The 24,593-nt window shown below is 41.0% G+C and overlaps 2 protein-coding genes across 4 annotated transcripts; one reads left to right on the top strand and one right to left on the bottom strand.

Annotated features, from left to right (window-relative positions):
• The first annotated feature begins 3,929 nt into the window (after window positions 1-3,929).
• Window positions 3,930-10,132, top strand: LOC129737921 (uncharacterized). The gene is made up of 4 exons (XM_055729089.1): window positions 3,930-4,427; window positions 4,520-8,822; window positions 9,231-9,479; window positions 9,792-10,132. The coding sequence occupies exons 1-4, from the start codon at window positions 3,930-3,932 to the stop codon at window positions 10,130-10,132; spliced, it is 5,391 nt and encodes a 1,796-aa protein (XP_055585064.1).
• Window positions 10,133-11,995: 1,863 nt separating this feature from the next.
• LOC129739972 (alpha-mannosidase 2) lies at window positions 11,996-24,541 on the bottom strand. 3 transcript variants are annotated; one of them, XM_055731542.1, is made up of 8 exons: window positions 24,132-24,541; window positions 23,887-24,039; window positions 23,226-23,830; window positions 22,050-23,117; window positions 20,826-21,882; window positions 20,340-20,753; window positions 20,104-20,276; window positions 11,996-12,537 (listed from the first exon to the last, which is right to left on the bottom strand). In XM_055731542.1, the coding sequence occupies exons 2-7, from the start codon at window positions 23,992-23,994 to the stop codon at window positions 20,124-20,126; spliced, it is 3,405 nt and encodes a 1,134-aa protein (XP_055587517.1). In that variant the 5' UTR covers window positions 23,995-24,039; window positions 24,132-24,541; the 3' UTR covers window positions 11,996-12,537; window positions 20,104-20,123. The 3 variants fall into 3 exon arrangements, with proteins under 3 accessions (XP_055587517.1, XP_055587515.1, XP_055587516.1); XM_055731541.1 differs by lacking the exon at window positions 11,996-12,537 and adding an exon at window positions 14,589-15,162; XM_055731540.1 differs by lacking the exon at window positions 11,996-12,537 and having other exon boundaries at window positions 14,587-20,276; window positions 24,132-24,540.
• Between the last annotated feature and the right edge of the window lie 52 nt (window positions 24,542-24,593).

The raw sequence follows: 24,593 nt of genomic DNA, 5'->3' as shown, positions 1-24,593 counted from the left end.
ACAAAAAAATTGACATTTTAGCTATTTTGCATAACAAAGACAGAACATAGGCTCATGAGGGAGCTAATTAATTTCTTTCAACTCCACTTACATTCACTACTTCCACACCGAGTCACCATCTTTACAAGGCCAAACACCTTCGGTAAAGCACTGACAATTTGCCTAAACAGCATATTTTTGGCGCGGAATGCCATTACGCTTCCACCGATACCGATACTTTCACCCAAAGGACTGAAGCAACTGTCAAATCACATACAAACCGACCGTACAGACTTTTTGGAACCAGAACGTCAGTTCCCCTATGATTTCAATGGAATTTTGGAACCAAAACGTCAGTGCGGTACTGAAATGTCAGTTCGGAAATTTTCTTCTCTTTCAGCCCCTTGCTTTCACCGGCTATTGTACCACATTACTATATTTTCATTTCACTCCCCAACAATTCGGCAATGTTTTAAAACTTTCGAGCCCCTTTTAGATACTTAACATGCAACCAAGCAAGCAGCGCGAACGAAAAGCGAACCGAACCGAATGGCGTCTCATGCGCAACTGCCGTGCAAAGTTAAATATCCATCTATGTACCTAAATATTCCTCACTTTCATTCGTAGATGATCGATTACGCATGCTTCGTACCACTTCCCATAAGGTACTTAATGATGTTTCCCGTGATAAACCACCCACAAAATTCCTCCAATACGCTTTCTTTTTCCCTTTGATCAATTTTTTGAACTGATTTTCAAGGGAAATATATGCATTAAAAAGGACGAGAGTTCCATGTTTTCGAAAATCTTTTGAATGCTTTTGATTTGTCCTTATAAAGCTTGGAACACTGCTGGTCCCACCATGGGTTTGGGGGCCTTCGAGGAACTGATGAATCTGGGATGGGTTTTGTTTGTGCGCAAAGTGCACTTTCATGTATCAGACGTGAAAGAAAGCGGTACTTCTCTAAAGGAGGTAAAATATTCATAGAATCGATGGCTGGTGTTATTTCGTCCGAATATTTTTTCCAGTCGATGTGTCTTGTAAGGTCATATGCCATATTTGTAGAATTTGAATTGCTGGCCCCATTGGTGATTGTAATTTTGATTGGCAAGTGGTCACTACCATATTGGGATCAGAGATTACCTTCCACTGGCAATCCAATGATAGTGAATTTGAGCAGAGAGAGAGGTCAATTGCACTTGATCTTGCAGGAGGTTTAGGTACCCGTGTTTTTTCACCCGTGTTCAAAATTGTTAAATTGAAACTGTCACAGATGTCATAGATAAGAGTAGAACGCCAATCGTCAATTTGTTCTCCCCAGACAGTTCCATGTGAATTGAAATCACCCAGGATCAACCTTGGCTCAGGCAAAACTGAACACAGGTCCTCTAGGTGACTTTCGATTCACTGCAACTCTCTGAGGCCAGTACAAACTGACAACGCATAAGTCCCTTCCTCTTATAGTTGTATGACACGCAATAGCTTCAATTCCTCCCGATAAAGGGAGGTTGATTCTAAAGAAGGAATGGCGCTTGCTGTTTCCCCAAAAGCACCCCTCCATAAGAATCGTCGCGGTCTATATAGACGTAAGACATTAAAATCGTGGAATGAGATGTTAGATTGAGAAGAAAGCCAAGTTTCGGACAACGCAAAAATATCGCAACTAGTTTCATGAAGAAGGAATTTGAACGGATCCAGTTTAGGGATAATACTACGACCAAGGTTGTCCATTTCTCCCCGAGCGGCTTGAAAAATGGCACTCAGTGAACTTTTCGTTCTGAAACACTTGCCCTGCTCTGCAGCAGAGAACGCTTTGCCAGGGTGAGAGCAAGAAAAAAAAAGTCATCACATTAGGTGTAGAGGAGCAGCGCTAAAGCAACTCAGTAGGCTTGGTTCTTTCCCAACAAGAAAAGGAAGAAGAAGAAGTAATATCGTATCGTGCTGTTTGTTTGCGTACTGTGGTAGGAAGAGAAGGAAAAAAATGCACTTCAGTGGTGTGTTTCGGGATTTCTCCTGCTCACACAGTAGTGTTGCTATTGGGGCACCGGTTTCGGTCGGCACTTGGCTTCGGCTGTACTCGGAAACGAGTGTAAAGCATTTCGGAATGAAGTGTGGTGCTCTACAAATCGTAGAAGATAACGGTGCGATTTACACAGCGCACTGTCGGAATTGAGAAGTGCGGACCAACCATGACTACGACAATTCCACTGTAAAACAGTGATATCTCCGACCTCTTGGTTTAAATTAGCCATCGAGTGAGATAAATACTGAGGGCCAAGTTTGCATCAATTGCTTCAAAAATGTCTTCACTACAGGAAGCATTGCACTAACAATACCTCTGATGGATTCAGAGATGTTAAAAAACGAGAAAATACCATTTAGGATGTCTGTCAACTTAAACAGTCCTGACTGGGAAGATGAATCAGACAAAAGTGCATTAGTTATGGGGGCCTTTGAGGTCCCTGCTGGTGTTGGATCGATTTGTGGTCAAAAGAAAGAGCGGAATTCTGGAGGAGTTTGATTTTTTTGTTTTGCAGTAATCGGTTTTTTAGGGGGGCTTATTGGAGGACTTATTGTAGGGATCTTTTTGGGAATCTTGGGTGTCTTTGATGTTGTTTTTACACGTTTCCGGGAGTTCGCAACAAAAATAAATGGGTTGTCTTCATCAGTCGTCTCTTCGTTGTCAACTGGCAACACAGAAAAAATGTTACTCGAGTTAGGTTGGGCCGGTGGAGAAGCGCTCTTTAAGATAGAAGCATAAGAACGTCTTGATCGTTCTTTTAAAGAGCGCTTCTGTTTACCCCAGCGACTCTTAAATGCCTCGCACGAGGAGATTTCATGGGGTGAGCCCCCGCAATAGACACATTTCTGCTCTTTTGCTGAGCATGATCCAGCCTCATGAATCTCCCCGCATTGTGGACAGCGTGGCTTATTGCTACAATGCGACGCTGTGTGCCCCAACTTGATGCAATTTTTACAATCCATGGGTCGAGGCACAAAGAGTCGCACAGGAAGCCTTAAAACTCCGTCAATCAAGACGTAGTGAGGAAGGGCGGTACCAGCGAAGGTAACACGAAATGAGTCTGAAAGTGAGTACACTTTGACTCCGTTTACGACGATGGCAGTTCTGAGTTGTTGGCAGTCCAAGATTTCGACCGAAGCCGAACCAAGGTTCTTAAACTTACCAACGCCGTTGGATTTCACGTAATTAGCCTCCAGACTCATCTCTGTGATCACGCCCTCAATCTCTACGTCTCGAGACGGGATGTAGACGTGATACTCCAGGTTTATAAAATTACTGGCAACAATATCGTTTGCAGCTTTCGAATTAGCCACAAGAACGCGCAGCTTATTTGGACGTAATTTTGTAACACTGGTTACAGAGGGTGTTCTGGCACCACTGCAGCCGATGATCGTACCTGACTTGAGGATCATCTCCACATCTGTCAGAATGATCACCGCTTGCGAGGAAAAAGTGAAAAATTGAATTGAAAGTTGGAAAGGGCAAGTTTGGACTGTAAAAACCTGAATTTAAAGGCACAATTTGTGAGTATTACTAGTTTGGAAATTTATTTGATAATTAAAAATGGTTTTGTAATAAATAGCAGGATTGGTCGAGTGAATAGAGCTGTAGGAGATATTACGAGGTTGAAGGAAGGAGGAAAGCTTGAGAAGGTATTAAATTCAGGTTAGAAAATCCACGTGCCATAATGCTAAGTTAACTAAACTTCTTATATAGATACTGCACTGCAAATGGAACGCCAGGAATCGGATATTCCTTTGATTTGATTGTGATAGAGCGAGACATTTATGTAGGTAGTAATCATTTAACATCCATTCAACTTATTTATAATAAAAATCTATTTTAGCTTTGAGCTACTGAAACACAGTACTGCTGCAAGAATTTCGCCACACTATCCGAACAAACTCAAAGATAAATCTTCGGAAGATGGATTTGAATGAGTCTGGAAGTACTATAAAAAGCAGTGAGGATGGCCACGATTGCCGAGGGTGTTCTCGAGCGAACTCTAGTGAAAGCAATGGTAAGATGGTGGCATGCGATACATGTTCCGGATGGTGGCATCTCTCATGTGCCGATGTATCTCCTGGTGTTGCCAAACGTCCATGGGAGTGCAATGACTGTATCCAGTTGAAGAGTCTTCCGGTGACCGTGACCAAGCTGACCCTTGCGAATACTAACGGTACGAAGAAAAAGGAGGCGAAAAAAGAAATAAAAAAGGCTAAACCCGATCCTTGTAACACAATTGTCAAAGTACCCGGAGCGACAAAGGTAAGAACTGCTGGTGGCTCTTCGAGATTGAAACCATCAAGCGAGTCAAGTTCTGCCGCTGAATCTATGACATCGGAATATGTTAAGGGTAACGATAACAGAGCGGAAAAGCTGAAGGACATTCCGTCCCCTTCGAGCGATAAAACCGTCAAACAAGTGCCAAACAGCGAACAACAAACATTGAGCAAAGCTAAATCGATAAATCCACCACTTCATCTTGTGCTCGGCTGCAACTCAAACTTCTCCAGGAAGAGAAACAGCTGGAAGATTTAAAGTTGATGGAAAAGCGGCGTATTTTGGAAGAGGAAAAAGTATTTCGCGAAAAGGAGCATAAACTACGAGCAGAAGAACTGAGGATTCAAGAACAGTTCTTAAAGAAGAAACGAGAGCTAGAAGAGTTAGCTGATAGTGAAAATTCTTTGAGTTCCGTATCCGTATCCTGCAAAAGCAAATTAGCCGAAGAATGGATCAACAAACAGCGAAAATCTAATAATTCTGTTCCAGAAATTACAGAAGAATTAGAAGGCGATTCGGATAATGAGAGTATGGGTAACGATTTCGACTTGCGCGAAAACTATCGTAGCCATCAGTATAACCAATCGTTAGTAGCAAGAAATACGAATACACCCAATCCTGAGAAGTTTTCAAGGCTGACCTTCGAACAATCTGCAGCTAGACAAATATGGCCAAAAACACTTCCAACGTTTTCTGGTAGTCCCGAGGAGTGGCCTATCTTCTTGAATAGCTTCGAGGATGCCAATAGAGCTTGTGGATTCTCGAATGTAGAGAATTTGATGCGGCTGAGAGAAAGCTTGCGTGGAGCTGCCAAAGAAGCAGTAGCTACTAAACTTATGTTCCCGGAAAGCGTCCCTACTATTATGGAAACATTACGGCGGATGTACGGGAGGCCAGAAATTATTGTGAAAACCATGCTCCAGAAGGTACGTAGATTGGAACCACCGAAACCAGATCGCTTAGATAGCTTGATTCGTTTCGGAATGTCAGTTGAACAGCTTTGTGACCATTTGAATGCGGCGAACCTCCGAAATCACTTCTCGAATCCGACTCTTTTAGAAGAACTGGTGGAAGAGCTACCTTCCTCGAACCAGTTAGAATGGGTACGCTTCAAACGTAATTTTGACGATCCTACGTTGTTGGAATTTGGACAATTCATGAAACAAATTGTTATTGATGCGACTGAAGTAATCACCGTCACTCCCCCGAAGCCAGATAATAGAAGTGAACGAATAAAACCAAGAGAAAAAGTTCATTTGAATGCGCACATTCAGGCGCCTGAAGAAATACGATCACGTCATGTGGAAAAGAAGCCCTGTCTAGTCTGTGGGATGACTAATCATCGTTTGCGCAACTGCGCTAAGTTTAAAAATCTAACTCTGGAAGCGCGATTAAAGGTAGTCGAACAGTGGAAGTTGTGCGAAACTTGTCTCTACGACCATGGAAAATGGAAATGTCGGTCGAGGTATTATTGTACAGTTGAAAATTGCAGAAGAAGACATCATTACCTCCTACATCCAGAAATTTCTGCTGGAACAGCGACGACTGCCTATTGCAATACCCATAGAGATGTCGATTCGTCAGTCTTACTGAGAATAATCCCCATTTTCTTACGCAACGAAGAACGAGTAGTCGAAACATTCGGGTTTATTGATGAAGGTTCATCTCTGACCTTGATGGATTCAGAGCTAGCAGACCTCCTTAAATTGGATGGGTCATCGGAACCATTGCAATTAAGATGGACCTCGAGCATCGTTCGCAATGAAGATTGTTCAAAGCGAGTTAAAGTAGCCATTGCAGGAAGAGAGTTATCAAATCAATACCAATTCATTATAGCTCGTACCATTGCGAATCTTGACTTACCAGAGCAAAGTTTATCGTATGAAAATCTGATCGACAAATACTTTCACTTACGAAATATCGACGTGTCCTCGTATGCAACTGCAAAACCACGCATTCTTATTGGTTTAGATAATTTGGAAATGTTCGCACCATTGGAAAGTCGCATAGGTCATCGTGGGCAACCAATCGCTGTTAGATCGCTACTAGGTTGGTCAGTTTATGGCCCCGTTAGCTCGCGCCCGCAACGCAGTGGCGAGCTGAACGTTCACTCATGTAATTGTAACGCAGATATCGAACTAACAGATCTAGTACGACAACAATTTGTCCTGGAAGAAAATGTAATGTTTAACGGCCAACTTCCCCAGTCAAAAGATGCTAAACGTGCTATTGAAATCCTAGATAAGACGACTAATTTCATAAACGGAAGATATGAAACAGGACTTCTGTGGAAGGACGACCAAGTAAGTTTCCCCGACAGTCGACAAATGGCTATGAACCGACTGAAAGGATTTGAAGGAAAGCTAGCGAAAAACCCAGAACTTCGAAGTAACGTCAATGAACAGATTCTGGACTATATCCGAAAGGGATGTGCCCATAAGACTACGGAACTTGAGCTGATGGAGGCATCGCCGGAACGCGTCTGGTATTTGCCACTGAACATTGTCAGCAACGCGAAGAAACCCAACAAGAAAAGATTGGTTTGGGATGCGGCAGCCACGGCTTATGGCGTTTCTTTGAACTCGGCGCTTCTAAAGGGCCCAGACCTCTTAATCAATTTGCCATCTGTAATCTACAAATTTAGAGAGAAAATCGTAGGATTCGGAGGCGATGTGAAAGAAATGTTTCACCAAATTCGGATTAAACCCGAGGATAAACATGCTCAACGTTTTCTATTTCGATTCGATCCCGAACATCCACCTGATGTTTATACCATGGACGTTATGATTTTTGGCGCTGCCTGCTCGCCATGCACAGCTCTATATATAATGCAACTGAACGCCGACGAATGTCAAGATGATTATCCCGAGGCAACTAACGCAATAAGGAATAAAATATATATGGATGACTATTTCGATAGCGCGGACACGCCTGAAAAAGCAGCAAACACAGCAGAGCAAGTCAAATTAGCTCTGAAGCGAGCAGGCTTTGAAATGAAGAATTGGGTGAGTAATGACCGACACGTCCTATCGAAGCTGGGTGAAAATGTTACACCAGAATCGATTCCTCTACCGAATGACGAAGTTGGCCACTCTGAGCGAGTTTTGGGTATGACGTGGGACCCATTGAAAGACAAATTTTCGTTCCCCATCCAATTCAACGGTGACTTGATTCGTTATATCGAAGGTGGTGAAAGACCGACTAAAAGAATAGCCCTTCGTTGCCTTATGAGTTTTTTCGATCCTCTGGGATTACTTTCCCCATACATGATACACGGGAAAATAATAATACAAGACCTCTGGCGAAGCGGCGTTCAGTGGGATGAACAAATGCACGATGCGGAATACGAAAAGTGGATTCGATGGACTCGTCTACTTAGAAAAATAGCTGAGCTTCAAATTCCACGTCATTACTTTGATGGAATAGCAATCAACGACACGATTCAGCTACATATCTTTACGGACGCCAGCGAGTACGGCTACGGCTGTGCTGCTTATTTCCGAATTTCTAATGGAAATCGGGTCGCGGTAAACCTAGTGCGTGGAGTTTCCAAAGTAGCTCCATTAAAACTTCTGTCTATCCCTCGAATGGAACTCCAAGCAGCAGTATGCGGTGCTCGTTTGATGTCTAACATTTGCGATGGACACTCTATCGAGATAAAAGAGAGATTCATCTGGACAGACTCAACCACTGTGCTAAGCTGGATAAAAGCAGATCAACGGAAGTATAAACAGTTTGTTGCTGTGCGTATCGGGCTGATACTTTCGTTTTCTGAACCGGAGAGTTGGCGTTGGGTACCCACTAGAGAAAATATTGCCGATTGCCTAACTAAATGGGGCAAAGATACAGAACCGGAATCAAATGGACGCTGGTTTACAGGTCCTTCATTCTTGTACGAAAATCCGGAAGCTTGGCCGAAACAACGAAGTCATCGAAATGATCCAACGGAAGAACGAAAGGCCCACATTCTCCTACATCTTCCGCAGTTCTCCTCAAACTTCATCGATCCTTCTAGAATCTCTAAATGGAATGTTTTAGTGCGAACCATAGCAACCGTCTTCCGATTCATTTCAAATTGTCAACGGAGAGTGAAAGGTTTGCCAATCGAATCCGTTTTGACTGAAGACAAAATGAAAAAAATCATCAAACGATTCATTCCCTCAATTGTTGTACCTTTGAAGCAAACCGAGTACAGTCGAGCAGAGACTGTATTGTGGCGTATGGTCCAAGAGGATTCCTATCCAGACGAAGTTAAAATTCTTACGAAGAACCGTAATCTGCCGATGGAAAAGTGGAGGAGAATTGAAAAATCTAGTCCTCTCTATAAATTCTGCCCTTTTTCCGACGAGTATGGAGTGATTAGAGTCGAAGGAAGAACGGCTAATGCCAAATATGCCTGCTTCGATGCACGTTTTCCAATTATTCTGGATCGGAGTCACGTCATCACACAACGACTATTGGAACATCATCATTCAACCTTTGGCCATGGCAACAGAGAGACCATATTCAATGAGATTCGTCAGCGGTTCGAAATTAGTAAGTTACGTGTAGCTATCGATAGAGTTGCAAAAGGATGTCAGCGTTGTAAAATCAAAAAATGTGAACCACGAGCGCCTCGAATGGCACCACTACCGCAGGAACGTTTAACCCCTTATGTGAGACCGTTTAAATATGTCGGGTTAGATTATTTGGGACCAATTGAAGTAACTGTAGGAAGAAGAACAGAGAAAAGGTATGTAGCAGTTTTCACTTGTCTCGTTGTACGAGCTGTACACCTGGAGCTAGCATACAGTCTCTCCAAAGATTCATGTATTATGGCGATTAGACGATTCGTGCAAAAAAGGGGCCCTCCTCTTGAGATTTTCTCAGACAACGGAACCAACTTTGTTGGTTCCAATAGAGAATTATTAGAACAGATTAAACATCTAAATGAATACTGCGCAGATACTTTCACCAATGCAAAAACTAGCTGGCATTTCAATCCTCCCGCTACTCCCCATATGGGGGGAGTTTGGGAGCGGATGGTCCGCAGTGTTAAATCTGGTTTAGAAGCACTCGACGATGGAAGAAAATTGAATGACGAAATGCTAATAACAGCTTTAGCCGAAACGGAAGCGATGATTAATTCTCGACCGCTCACCTATATGCCTCAGGATTCCAACGAAGCACTTACACCGAATCATTTCATTCGAGGTTGGGCTTGTGATATAGCTCAGTTGGCAAGTCTGTTGCCTCCTGAGCCGATGTCCGCGAGTTCAAGCCCAAGAGTAAACATCGAACGCAGTTGTACCGGATAGTTTTTCAATAACGATCCGCCAACTGCAACGTTGATAGAGTCGCGAATGCCATAATGATGGTAAAACGACTATAATCGAAACAAAAAAAAAAAAAAAAATTTCATTCGAGGAGGCTCCTCGGAAGACCATGATCCTCAACGTGATTCAATCTGCCTGGGAGAAGCCCTGAGAAGCAGTTATTTAAGATCCCTTTACCTTGCTAACGCAGCATGGGCTCGTTGGTTGAAAGAGTATTTCCCTGCGCTCAACAGACGTCCTAAATGGTTCGAAGAAGCTAACCCTATAAATATCGGTGACTTAGTTTATTTAGCTGAAGGCCCTAGGAGGACATGGGTGCGAGGAAGAATAATTGAATTACTCCCGAATCGTGATGGAAGGATACGAAGAGTGGTTGTGCAAACAGCATCAGGAAAGCTGAAAAGGGCGGTAGCAAACTTGGCGGTGATGGAGATAAAAGATAGTGAACCTGGTTCGCACCAGGACGAGTTGGAACCTGCTTCACGGGGTGGAGGATGTTCTGGCACCACTGCAGCCGATGATCGTACCTGACTTGAGGATCATCTCCACATCTGTCAGAATGATCACCGCTTGCGAGGAAAAAGTGAAAAATTGAATTGAAAGTTGGAAAGGGCAAGTTTGGACTGTAAAAACCTGAATTTAAAGGCACAATTTGTGAGTATTACTAGTTTGGAAATTTATTTGATAATTAAAAATGGTTTTGTAATAAATAGCAGGATTGGTCGAGTGAATAGAGCTGTAGGAGATATTACGAGGTTGAAGGAAGGAGGAAAGCTTGAGAAGGTATTAAATTCAGGTTAGAAAATCCACGTGCCATAATGCTAAGTTAACTAAACTTCTTATATAGATACTGCACTGCAAATGGAACGCCAGGAATCGGATATTCCTTTGATTTGATTGTGATAGAGCGAGACATTTATGTAGGTAGTAATCATTTAACATCCATTCAACTTATTTATAATAAAAATCTATTTTAGCTTTGAGCTACTGAAACACAGTACTGCTGCAAGAATTTCGCCACACTATCCGAACAGAGGGCCACCTCGCCAGATCTTTAGTGATCTGTACCACATTAAGAGGTTTGCCGTTCTTTTTGGGCCGGATGAAAACCACCCAAGTTCCAGAGAAAGATGAACTTTCAGCGTATTTTCGGAGCCGGGTTGTTCTACTTTCAACTGGTAAAGATGAGGAATTACTTTCCTGCTGAGAAACGTGAGCCTTTGAGGGACCAGCAGCATCTGGATCCTCCAGATGCTCCTCATTCTCGTAAGTCATATTCTCATCATTACCAGTTGAGAGGTTTAACTCCCCGCCTTCGTTCATATTTCTGCACGGGGACACGAATGTCTTCCGTGCTAGAAATATGAACGAAGCAATCAATTATCGAAATAAAAATAGGGAAATAAAAATAGAAAAAGTAAAGGAAAAAAGAATAAAAAAGAACTCACAATTGTTTTTTCATCGCTTCGTTCAAATTTTTTCCTGAGTGTCCGTTAATTGTTTCGAGCACGTGGTCCTCCGTTGAAAAAAGATGGCGACGTCAATCGGGGAGCACGACCAACCAAACACCGAATCGACCCGTAGCGTAGCTCTGCAACTGGGTCACGATAATCAAGCTTGTCCACACACTGACGGTAGAAAAATCCGGATTCTTGGGTGAACAGGGGGGCGATGATGATGGTTATTGCCGTAGATGGTGATGGCAAATACTTGCGGTAGCAAACCAAATGGCGATGGCAATTTTTTTTTCCAATTTATTGTTGCGCGCGAATCTCGGCAATCACGCTAGAAATTTTTAAACCATTTAATATTCAAAAATAACCATTTTATGACATTTGCCTCAAAACTACCAATATGGTTATTTTTTATGAATTTTTCCATAATCAATTTCAACCATTTTGGAACTTCTCGGGTATAAACCAGAAAATGGTTGAATAATTTGACGTCTTTTCATCGCCATTTTGAAAGCGACCAACATCGCAGCCGAACGCGTATTTGAAAATCTATTTTCCCTCGTAACTCAATCTAGTTTTCGAGTTAATCATATTGGATCCTTAGGAGATCATGAAAAGTAAGTGATTTGCTGTAAATTTTCGTCATAACAATACTCTTAATAATCAACAATTAAAAATTTCAGGGCACCGAATGGACATCGCTTCAGGTGAACTAACTGCATCGAAACAATCAGATTGCGAGGGCTCACTAACGTTACCTGGCCACAGAAGCAGCAGACGAACTCGAGGACTGGGAGATACTTCCGATGATAACTATATTCCCAGGTGATAGCCCTTCTGCAGGATTACCAAGGTTGGTTACTTAATGATTTTTTTTTGTTTTTCAGAACATGTCAGTTATGCCAGATGATTCCAACCTCAACAAACTAATCAAAACGCTCCTTCTAAGCCGCTTCCGTCTTTTTTTTTTATTAACATACTTCAGTAAAAATATTTTTATTAAAATGGACAATAGTATTATGTATTTACAAGAAATAAAGAAACAAACACGAAAACCCGTTTTTTTTCCTAATTATGTAGATAATTTTAAAATATGCAGGTCGCTAAAAACTGCCCTGTAGAATACGGTTGAAAAATAACCTTTTTTCAACTTCTCCGCTAGAATCCCATTCGGTTGAAAAATAACCATATTCAAACTTCTCCCCTAGAAGTCATTTTATGACTTCTCATGGAGAACTCATAAAATGACATTTCCCGGGAAAAGGTGAAAAATGGTTATTTTTGAATCTTAAATGGTTTAATAATTTCTAGCGTGATTGACGACCGAGCGGGATGAGCAGGAAAATCACTCCGGGCTAACAAAAATGCACTTTCGCAAATAACACTCCGACTTGGTGAAAATCAAACTTCGACACTGCGGTGAGGAAACGCATCCGAACTGATCGAACGATTGGAACAGAATGATTGACACCTCTTGTAAACCTGAAAATGGAAATACTTTTATTCTTAAAAAAAACTCGACTACACTGCATTTCATGGTAGCGAAACTAGGTGGAAGAGATGCGAAATGGTTAAAAGATTAGTTTTGAACTGATTTCCAAACCCCTTCTATTTTTTTATTTCAATTCCCCTGATTTTTACTTCGGAATATTTTTTCCATGATCACTGCTATTCCGCTTGAAGTGTAAAGGCACTGAGCGAACGCGAAAACGGAAAATGAACAAGACTAATGAATATAAATTCCACACACAAAAAAAAAGCATAGTAAAATTACTAAATCCGTGGTTTAAATGAACAACAGGCAACCATATTTTTTAGTCAAATATGTTTTGTTGTTTATAATACCTTACGCATAGCTATTTTACTATGTGCTCAATTTGGCTGCGCATAGTAAATTCGACTGCGTTTTAGTAAAATTGTCAATGAAATGATGCATTGTTTTACTTCGTCCATAGTAAAATTAATATGTTTCATGATGAAACTAGTATGTGTTATGATAAAGATTAGGAGGAGCGAGGAGCTTGATTTGAATAGTAAAATTACTATGTATGTTTGTTTGTTTATTTGCATGCATGCATTATGACATTATTTGAAACATTAAAATTCACACTTCCGACACACGTCAGTCGATGTTAGTGTGTTCTCCCGATGCTCTGGAATGATTTTCAAAGTTATGAAACATTGAAGCAGCTGAAAATTAGTTTTTTTTACTCACGGGTTTGATGATTAATGATCCTGAATTAGTGTAAACAACAAGAATGTTTTGCATGGTAAAATTATCATACGCACTGATGTTTTTGAGTCAATAATGTTTTGTTCTCAAAAGTACCATGTGCGTAGTATTTTGTTGATATGAATTGGGGCCACAATGTCTAAATTACTATGCGGACGCTAGTTGTAATAGAAATTATGGTGAAATTATCATGACCATAGTATTTTCGACAACAAACATTGAGAGTTATCGAAAATTACCAGGTACATAGTAATTTCAATATTGTTTCATGCGCACTTTTACAAAATCGATGTTAAACTTATCGTGGTTGAAAATACTATAGCGCTGAAATGGTAAAATTATCATGACAGCGTCTTTGAGATAACCACTCAATTTTTTTCCGTGCACGTTCATTTTCACGTCCGAATGGCAATGTGCATTAGACTGAGTCGATTTGGGGTCATTTTTGAATTTCTCAAACCCTGGGGTCTTAAAAGCTTCGTCTTGGTCCAAAACTCATCCATGATTTTTTGTAGAATTTTTAAGTAACGTTTACATGAGTAAATTTAAACTTTTAAGTTTGTATGGGAAAATTGAATATTTTGTACTGAAAAATCAACATCATTTTTGTTTCTTCTGTGGAACCAAGCCAGCTGATGATTTTTGTGCCAATTTATAAAATTCCTCAAGGAAATTTTCCGCTGAACAACTTTGTTGAAGACCGTAACTTCGTATCTTATAAGACAAAAAAGTTATTAGCGGTTTAACTGGGGTATGACTTTTCGCATTGATAAACGATAAATTCAATTGACATCACTGCTCTAGTCTTGCGATGTATTGCATGCAAAGTAGTCATGCAATACCTCGCAAGGCACCATGCAGTGATGTCCATTAAATTTATGGTTTATCAATGCGAAAAGTCATACCCCTGTTAAACAGCTAATTACTTTTTTGTCTTATAAGATACTAAGTTACGGTCTTCAACAAAGTTGTTCAGCGGAAAATTTCCTTGAGGAATTTTATAAATTGGCACAAAAATCATCAGCTGGCTTGGTTCCACAGAAGAAACAAAAATGATGTTGATTTTTCAGTACAAAATAGTCAATTTTCCCATACAAACCTAAAAATTCAAATTTACTCATGTAAACGTTACTTTAAAATTCTACAAAAAATCATGGATGAGTTTTGGACCAAGACGAAGCTTTTAAGACCCCAGGATTTGAGAAATTCAAAAATGACCCCAAATCGACTCAGTCTAATGTGCATTGCAAGCACATTTGAAGGCAATTGTCTTAAATATTAAATGTACTACGAGTTTGAAATGAAACGCATACGATAGTTTTTATTTTATTTTAAACCCTACTTGGGCATCATTTAATTGTACCTGTTCGAAGAGTTTCTCAGCGAATAAATGTAAACCATGCGAATGACTAGAGTCCATTGAAATAGAAAACAAAGAATCCGCTCTGTTTAAATGGGTGCTTCAGAAAAGATATGGAAATAATTAAAAAAATCATGGAATTTTTCACAAATAATGTTTTAAAAAGAACTGAAAAGCAACAAAATTGATGAACACAAGTGAACCGATCCATTCAAATTTCATAAAAACTTTTCGATTGTTTCATTTTAATAAAAGTTATTTTGAAAAACATTGGCTTTTTACTAAAAGTAATCATATGAAACAAATCGCTAAAGCTCGTCACTCTTTGATCGATAAATACTTTTAAGAGTACTTAAAATACATAAAGTACTTACTTTATGATCGGAACTAATTTCTATCTGGCATTAAACAATCTTGTTGCTAATTTTGAAGATTCGACCGATTTGACATGTCACTGCAGAATATTTTTTCACGTTCTCGTCCGAGTTCACAAGAACTGTAAACCGGGCTTTATCTGGATAAAAGGGATAAAGTTTTAGAGCAAGTTCACTCGTGTTGGGAAAAAGTGGTAGAAATTTTGACACTAGTAACACATTTACGACCGCTTCTTAATTATATTTTTTAACACCTCAATTTGAGTGAGTTGAAATGGAAACTATCAAAATTAAGTAAGGTTTGTCAGGTAAGACTGGGTAATATTTTGTGTTGAAAACATACTAAATAATAAAATAGGACCCTTAACATAAAATAACGGCGCGTTCGTAAATTGATTTTTTTGGGGATGTCGAATCACTTTCCAATGCTTTTGCATTAGGATTGGTCTTTCTTTTCAACTGAAATTTCCGATCGATTCTTGAGCCCTGGAAAAATCTATTAAATCGGTTAAATATGTTTATATCGTGTGTGGGCAAGCATAGAATCAAACAATCGTCGTGGAATCATCGAATTTGCACAAGCCATTTGTGTAGTCTATGATCCGCTCAAAACACGAATTGAACAATGCTGATGCTTTCGACAAATAAAAATTAATATCAAATCCTTTTTCTTCACATTTCCCTTACATTTTTTGGACTCTTCTCTGGCATTTTTTCTGATTTGTTTCTGTTGGAAATCATAGCAGTCAGCGATTTACAGCTATTTGTATATAAGGAGCATAGCAACTCACGTTGCTATGTACGTAGTATATAAGTATCCTAGACGTTGTGGTTGCTATGGCAATACTAAATAACAACGACTAGGGTATAAAAGCAACCAGCCTAGTATCATAAGTTGTCCTGTAATAAACGATCATCGAAAACGTAAAGACGTGTTTCTCAATAGGTTATGGGCTCAGTCACGCCATACCTAAGAGTGCAGTAAAGTTAAAGTTCTCGAAGTCTGTGAAAAGTTTCCGGTTCAAGATGAGCAGTCCGAAGAAAGTTGGCATCGTGCAGTTCGCTGGCGACAACTACGACACGTGGAGGTTTCGAGTGGAGACTCAACTTTCGGCGCATGGAGTGAAGGACACCATCACGGCGGATCCCCCAGAGAAGCGGCAGCGAATGCAGCGTTTTTCGAGAGGGACGAGAAGGCGACCCAAGTAACCATAAGCACTAAAAACTAGCACCAACTCTGCTCTAACATCAGCTATAGAGCTTGATTCTGTGCATCATATTAGCCCTGTGAGCCAGGTTTGGCGAAATTAACTGCGGCTTTAGTGCAGAAACTGGTATAACCCTATAAAAGCACTGTGCTATGCTGAATTGATGCTATAGCGTTGGCGGGCAAAATGCTGGGAAAATGCAAATGGCGTTCAAATGAGGTACAACCATGCGGGTAAAAAAAACGATTTTTGTTTGGCTCCATTTTTTCTGCCATGATAATGAATTTGACTTATTTTGATATTCGCTGATGCATATTAAGGGGATCTCTCGGTTTGAATTTTCAATATTTTTATTTTTTATTTTTCGGGTGAAGATGACCTGGAATCGAACTCATGACATCCATATGGATCGGACATTTTTCAGTAACTCTGCTTGTGGACCTATCAGGTCCGCGTTAAATCTTTGAAATTAAAGTCCTATTTGAATCAAATTTCTTGCAACCGGTGCCCTAAATTTGCATTGATTCAGCATCAATCAATGCTAATGTGCTTTGGCCTAATGCCAGTGTAGTGCTCAAATAGTGCAAAAAAGTATTTAAGCAAGCTTGTTTGATGCGAATTTAATGCTTAGAAAATATAGCATTTGTTATTCTGTTTTAGAGCTATGATGAATTTCTCGAAGGGCTGTTGTAATGCAAAATTGCACTTGGTATGCTGATATAGTGTAATTTAGCACTTGAATGCTGGAGTAAAGCTATAAAAATGCAAAGCTTTAGTGCTTATGGTTACTTGGGGAAAGCACTCCTGGTGGCGTTTATTGCGGATAGCCATTTAGAGTACGTGCGCGACAAGGAGACGGCCAAAGAAATGTGGACGTCGTTGGCAAGTACCTTCGCTAAAAAAGGTTTTGCCTCCCAGACGTATATTCGGCGGTCCTTGGCTATGCTGCAGATGGAAGAAGGGACGTTGCTGGCGGATCATTTTCGTCGGTTCGATGAGCTGGTGAGACAGCTGAAGGATGCCGGTGCCACGGTGACTGAGCTTGACATGGTGAGTCAGCTTTTCATATCGTTGCCACCCAGCTACGACGTCGTAACCACGGTGATGGAAAATTTGGACGATCAACAAATAAGGCTTGATACTGTAAAAGCACGCCTTTTAGCAGAGGAGAGGAAGCGTTCTGGAAGAGAATTCGGACCGGGTGCGTTCAACGATTCGGACGAGGTGGCGTTTTCGGCCAAATCTGGAAAAGGACGTAAGAGGTCAGCGAATTTTCCCGGAAAATGCTACAATTGTGGAAAGGTCGGGCATAAGATGCATGCTTGTCCCGAGGCGAGCCGAGCGAACGAAGCGCAGGGGAAAACTTCATTCCACAAGGAGTTTGCACTTGTTTCTGGTGCGAAGGTGTTCAGCAATCGAGACGAAATCGAGTGGGTTCTCGATTCGGGTGCGAGCTGCCACATGGCCCGTGACGAATGCTTGTTCAACGAAATTCGCAGCGTGCGTGAGCCACTTCACATTGACAGCGCAAAGGTTGGTGAGGTGCTGATAGCAACGAAGGAAGGTACCGTGAAAGGCGTGTCGGCCGTTGGGAGAAATCAGTACAAGTTGTCGTTCGGCAATGTGCTGTGCGTCAAGCAGCTCAAGTACAATGTGCTGTCGTTGGCGAGACTACTAAAAGCGGGTGTGCACGTGGAGTTCAAACCTGACCGTGCAATTCTGAGGAAGGACGGCGGCACTATCGGTGTTGCTTAGGCGAAAGGCAACCTCTTTTATTGGCGGATGAGTCGTTCACGCAAGGCCCCAAATGTGGACGAGAGATTGGTTATTCCGGAGATAATACCACCGTTTCCCGAGCAAGAGGGGGGACCTGAGATCGCAAAAGAAGAAGCAGAAGAGGATAATCGAGGATCCAGCGGCAGTAGCACTGCTGGAGAAGATGAAGAAGAAGACGACAGCAACGAGGAAGGCGCAACCGCACTCCCACCACAAAAAGGTACAAACCTAACTTAGTAGTTCCCAGGTCCAGTGGTCGGGAGTGCAGGAGACCAGGTTGGTTTTCTGATTTTCTTCCACATAGAGCTCTTTCTGCTGTTGTTAATCCCAAACAGGTTCCTGAACGTTGTACCGATGTCGATGGTCATCCAACCGAGGTTGAAAGGCGGCAAGCGATCCAGGGCGAGCAAATGACGTTGCAGAATCATCAGACTTGGACAGTTGTTGAACGGTCAAAGAAACGTCCTTTAAAAATTGGATGCCCAGCCAGACGGAGCACATGAGGTGTTCAGAGGGGGTGCGACTGTAATCCGACAGTCATCCAGATGCAGGCGGTTTATCTAGTGAAGTTAACAATCGTTGGTTGTAGCTTCAAGGCTATAAGATTCAAATATCTGAGAGGGGGTGTTGGAAATCATAGCAGTCAGCGATTTACAGCTATTTGTATATAAGGAGCATAGCAACTCACGTTGCTATGTACGTAGTATATAAGTATCCTAGACGTTGTGGTTGCTATGGCAATACTAAATAACAACGACTAGGGTATAAAAGCAACCAGCCTAGTATCATAAGTTGTCCTGTAATAAACGATCATCGAAAACGTAAAGACGTGTTTCTCAATAGTTTCGATATTGCCCGGTTTTTGCGAAAATAATTCCGGAATGTTTACTTTATATTCGTCTTTTAGTCTTGTGGAAAAACCTGAACTTTTATCGAATATCGCTCTATAGCTTCTATCGAATCCATAGAAATAACACTCAACTATGTATTAAACATCTGTAGCATTTACTCAGGTCAAGGATTATATAGGTTCTTATTGAAACCTTCAAGTTTTATAGCTGAAGCTCGGTAGAAGGCTGTTCAGCTTTTGAGTTTTGAATAAGACCACACTAGAAAATTTTATTTTTAGAAAAATGAAGCGTTTAATTTACATATACGTTTGATGTATCATCATCCTCAGATTAATATTTCAATATTGCGTCTTTTCATAATTAGCTTAGATTTTTCAAAATTAGCATTTCATCAAGTGAACTAATTTAAAATGGTAAATTGCTTAATCATTCATACTAAATACAATATTTACACTTATTCCTTTCCAGCCCATAAGCGGGCTTGTTAGTATGTCTTATGGTGTAATGCAAATATTTTTCCTTTTTTTTATATGTCATAAAAACTCAAACAAAGTCATGAAAAGTAAAATATTTTTCTGTTGAATTCGAAAACATGTCAGTATCGAATTTTGATTACGGCGAATGCGCCAACAACACTGTTTCGAGAAATTCAAAGTTTGACAGCTCCGTGAGCTCCCAGCAAATATTTCATTTTGTTTTCTCCGTTTTTCGAAAACCAAATATCCTTCAGTTAACGTTGTGCATTCAAAATGTAGAGCTCTGAACGTACATTATCGCCCAGCTGATAACTCCATTTCCATTTGTTCACATTTGGCGCATTCGCCCTATTAAAAATTTACTACCGATGTATTTTTTTTATTGCTCATACATTTGATATTCAAATGTATGACCTTTGCTGTCGTTTTCACTATTTACTTCAGCATAAAACAGCCCTCCCCCTCAGACAGCACTCCTCTTAAAAAAAATTCAAAAGATCGATCTTGCGGAGATCGATCCTTTTGCTTCGATTTTTCGGTGGATCGAACCTGGAACCATCCAGCTGCATAGATTTTTGCCTGAAGATCGAACAATCCTATTTTGCAAACGTTTGTTTATAGTTTACGAAAAATCAATTTACGAACGTGCCATTGGCATCCAGACAGCTCTCATCAGATTTCTTTTGTTCTTTGCGCTAACCAAGTCTTGATAGACTTATCCGAAGGGCGGGTTCATTACTGCTGTATAAATATGTAAACAAAAACGCTACCGTTAGAAAAGTATTCCAATTCATCGGTGAATGATGAATGCTTTTGCGTCCATCGGACACAAACTGATGTCGTCAGATGACACCAGCTCCTGCTTTCGTAATAGAGTCAACGGAGAACTGTAGATACCGTGCTCATTGTCCATGCCTATGTTCAAAAGTTTTTTAATGTTCAGCTGAAAATGATACCTATAATTAATGGAGGTGTTCAAATGAAATTACAAAGCGGTTCAACATACATTTCCTTCCGTTGTTGCCTCCGAACCACAGTCTTCAAAGTTTGTCCTGTGTACTACCAATCCAAGGGCCGTCTTTTTTTCTCTACCGCTTGTGATGTGCGGGAGATTACGCATGGCTACTACTTCCATGTCCCGTTCCAGAGCTTCGTGGTTTGCACCGAAAGCGGGCAGCAATCCTGTCCATTGGTTTTCATTGAAAATAAGCTTTTCCATGGGATGCAGCAAAGTATTTAGCTCACGATGGGTATTAGCCGTCAAAAATCCAGCAGGGTAACCGGGATCTAGCTTAGTGCAAGATTCACGACTTTCCAAAACTAATCGGAATAAATGCAGCACTGGACGATTGTCCAGCACACCCTCACCTAACCCACGGTCATCGTCCTGCGTTAGTCGTCGATCTTGCATGATTTCCATCTACAGTAAAATAACGAAGTTGTGTTTTATACTGAAAAATAACTGCATTCCAATAAAGTTTTACTCATTTACCTGACCAGATTTCAAAGATGATCCTCCGAGAGGCTGACCGCTCAAAATCGTTAACCGTAAACTTTCATCTTGGATATACATTGCGCTGGGAACCGGATAATAATTGCCTTGAATCGGTAGTTTAGCAAATCTCTTGCGTTTAATAATCTGCATACCGTTGAGATCAGTGTAAAAATATTCACCACTAGCAATGTTTGTTGATATTCGCATCACAATTTCGGTATTCTCTCGAGAACCAATATCGATGGTGTTGCGTATTTCGATTGCGTCGCCTCTTAAAATGGTTTGATGGTTTGCAAATGATAGTCCCGTTGTGATACTAGCTTCCAGTGGACCCTTCATAATCAACACTACTGGATCGTTCAGTTTTATTTCAGTTGCAGGACCATCCGGGTGAAACAAATAAGCACCACTTTTTCCGGATTCGAAACGCATTCCATATTTCAGGAAATCTAAATGAATTGGCACCATATCGTTATCGACAGAAATCGACTTTAAAAGGCCGTTTGCGTTAAATCCCGCTCGAGGACCTTCACCAATATGTAGCGAGGTTTCTCTGTGCTTTACAAACTCAGCTTCTTCAGGATATTCGCGAAGATTAACTGTAAATGGTGTTCGTGAGAGAATGGTAGTTTTGGCAAACGACACACCGTCGCAGTCCTGCTTTCGCGAACGGAAATTTACGGTATAAACTACGAGACCAAGTGGAGGAACTGTTACTTTGAATAACAAACGGAATTTTGTGGTTGACGCTTGAGGACTGCTGCTGCCATCAGGGCGAGTATGCCAAGCCCATACAGGGGACACCTGCGCTGGAACCGTTTGGCCATCCCGTGAGTCCTGTACTGTGACGTAGGGTTTGCCAATGTAAACTTCAACCAATTCCGTTCGAGTGTACGGCAAAGAGTTGTGCACTACCACGTGTTTGAAGGGCAGTTCTTCACCTATAATGATGGTGGGGCGGAAAGTGTCCGAACCGTCTGCTGTGCGGGAATCGTCTATTGCCAGATAATGAAATTTAGGATCTCCTTCGTAGACTTCTGATTTCGTTAATAATCTGCCGAAAGTTAGAAAAAATATCAAAAAAAGTTAAAATAAGTTAAATGCCTTATTAGTACTACTTGTAAAAAAATAATTTAAGAAACGTTGTCTAACATTAAAAAATCTTTCAAACAGTTTGAAAAAAAATGACGAACATTTTGAAAGTTTTAAAATTAATCTTACCTATAAACGGCCTGTTGCATTACAAATTTGCAGTCTTCGAGTGCCTTGGCCATGCGATCAGCATAGTCCTCCATCACATGGGCAGTAGCTGTACCGGTAATGCCATCATGATGCTGGAACAACGACAATTGGCGTCGAGCATTCTCCAAACGAGAACCGAGTTCTTCCTCAGCCTCCGAACTCCAATGGTTCCAGGCATGCAACATCTCCGCACTGCGAACATAGTTCAGTAGAATCCGATCCTGCCGTTTGTGAAACGGCCGGGACGTGAAATAGCCACTCCAGTAATCGTTATTAATATCAGCATACGTGAAAAAGTCTCCGCTCAATGAAGGGAAATGGTCTAGTTCAAAACTGGATCTTATAGAGTCAAAATATTCCTGGAGGGTTGCAAACCGCGCTTCAACGTTCAGCGAATGTTCGTTATTGATATAATCAAACAATTTTTCATAGTTTACTCTTTGCGCTTCCCATTCTCTACTTTGAGTGTATCTAAAATCATCCCCTAGTGGTATCAGTACATTCCTGGTATTATATAGAACTGATTTCTTGCGCCACTGATCAACTATAAGCTCAGCTTTTTTGGCTACGTTTTCATCCGTTATTGGTGAAGGAGGAATCTTCCAAGGGCAGTACAAGCCAAAGTTTGGCAAACGCTTGAAATCAAACTGGCAACATACCTTCGGGTCTGGCCCACACGTGTGCGGAATATCGTACGAATAGAATGGCATCATATGGGTCAATAGATCCGTTTCGCCCCGCGTATCCCATAGCTGACGCCAACGGAATTCCAAGTGTTTCTTCATGGCAAAATTTTTCTTCACAATATAATGTGTTCTTTGAATGAGCAGGTTGTCAAAACCACTTTGCTTCAAAATGTACGGCATAGTAGCCGACTGGCCAAAGGGATCAATCGACCAAGAGGATGTTGGTGTAACGTTAAGGTGTGCTTTCAGATAGCTTTGGCCCTCGGTGAGCTGCAGCAACATCGAGTACCAGTGGGAGTTTGCCTCATCTGGCATAACCCAACCACCCGTCACAAATTCAAGCTGGCGATTTTTTATCAACCTATCGAAAAAATATGACGAGTGGAAATAAAAAATTGCAATTAGAATGAAATTCAATCAGCAACTGGACATTTAAATTTTATGAGAATCATCATCTATATTTACTTACTTTTTAACAGTATTTCTGTCTTCGGCAACCAGATGATCGTACCACTGCGCGAAATAGCTTATCTCAGCCCAGATAAACTTCATTCCTGGGTTTTCGTCAAGGTGTCGCAGCATGTTGGCAAAGATCATCTTAGTCTGCCGCTCGTAGTAGTCATTGAAGGTGTAAATCCACCCGGGGTCGTTATGGGAATGCGGCACCACAAAAACTTTCAGTTTGTGATGGGAGTTCCAGTTTGTTTCATCGTAGCTAACTTGCCAGCCCTGCTTCCATGCGCCTCCGTCCACATTGTCAAATGCCATTCGCTCATAAAGTTCCAACATCTGGATATCTGTTTGAGGAACTACATCCGTGCGCAGCGAGCATATTCCCCCAGTGTCCCTATTGGCACTGATAACCGAATCTTTGATCATCTCTCTATTACCAAGATGCGGGGCAGCGACTGCCGGTACTTTGTCCAAGCGCCGCGATTCATCACCACCATACTCATCCGGATGTTGACGAATGGAATCAATTTGTTGCTTAATTTCGCCAAATTCCTGCCAATGCCGGTTGAGACCATTTTCAAGCTTTTTGATTTTATCCTCTAGCATGACAAAATGTTTGTTCTGCAAAAAAAATAATTAGAGCATTGGGATTTCTTCATTGCTAGAAAATCAATTACCGGTTTTTCCGATGGAATGGAATAGTTCAGAATGGCATACAGCACCAAAAAAGCGAACAATGTTATCCCGGTCAGGATAAAAACAAACTTCCGCCGAATCCGTACCATTTTGAACGTTATTTAAAACAACCAAATGTTGTCGACCACGTATCCCTAAATGAATTTTAATCATTTTTTTAGATAAGAGCATATAAATAAAAAAAAAGAACACAGATGTGCGACAAATGAAAATAGTAGGTACAAACCTTTTTTTAAAAGAAGAAACCCGATAATGGATTCTTAGCCCAAATCATTATTTTCCTAAGTACCTGATTTATTATGATTTTCAGCTGCTGCAGAATAGTCCAAGTTGTGTATATATAGGAGGTGTAACGATATGAGAAACTCCCGATTCTCCTTCTTCTTTTTTCTCCGTATGGAAACTCCCGATTCAGCCATTTTGATTTGGCTACTATGGAGTTCGTGGAGTTTGTTTATCAACAAAGCCCTCAGCTCGAACAAATTTTCCGATGTTTACAAACACATTCACTGAACCTCACCGCGCTCTTCTCGCCTACTTACTAATGCCATATTCGTTTTCATTCTGGTGGTGCACCGGTAGTGCACCAAGTGCTGTCAAAGCGTTTTTTTTATATGAAGTTGACAGCAGTTGGTGCACAACCATCTTTCCACCAGATGAAAACGAATATGGCATAACAAAGTCAGAG

Source organism: Uranotaenia lowii, chromosome 1 (genome assembly GCF_029784155.1).
Source record: "Uranotaenia lowii strain MFRU-FL chromosome 1, ASM2978415v1, whole genome shotgun sequence".
NCBI classification, from domain to species: Eukaryota; Metazoa; Arthropoda; class Insecta; order Diptera; family Culicidae; genus Uranotaenia; species Uranotaenia lowii.
This window is presented reverse-complemented; position numbering and strand designations above follow the sequence as displayed.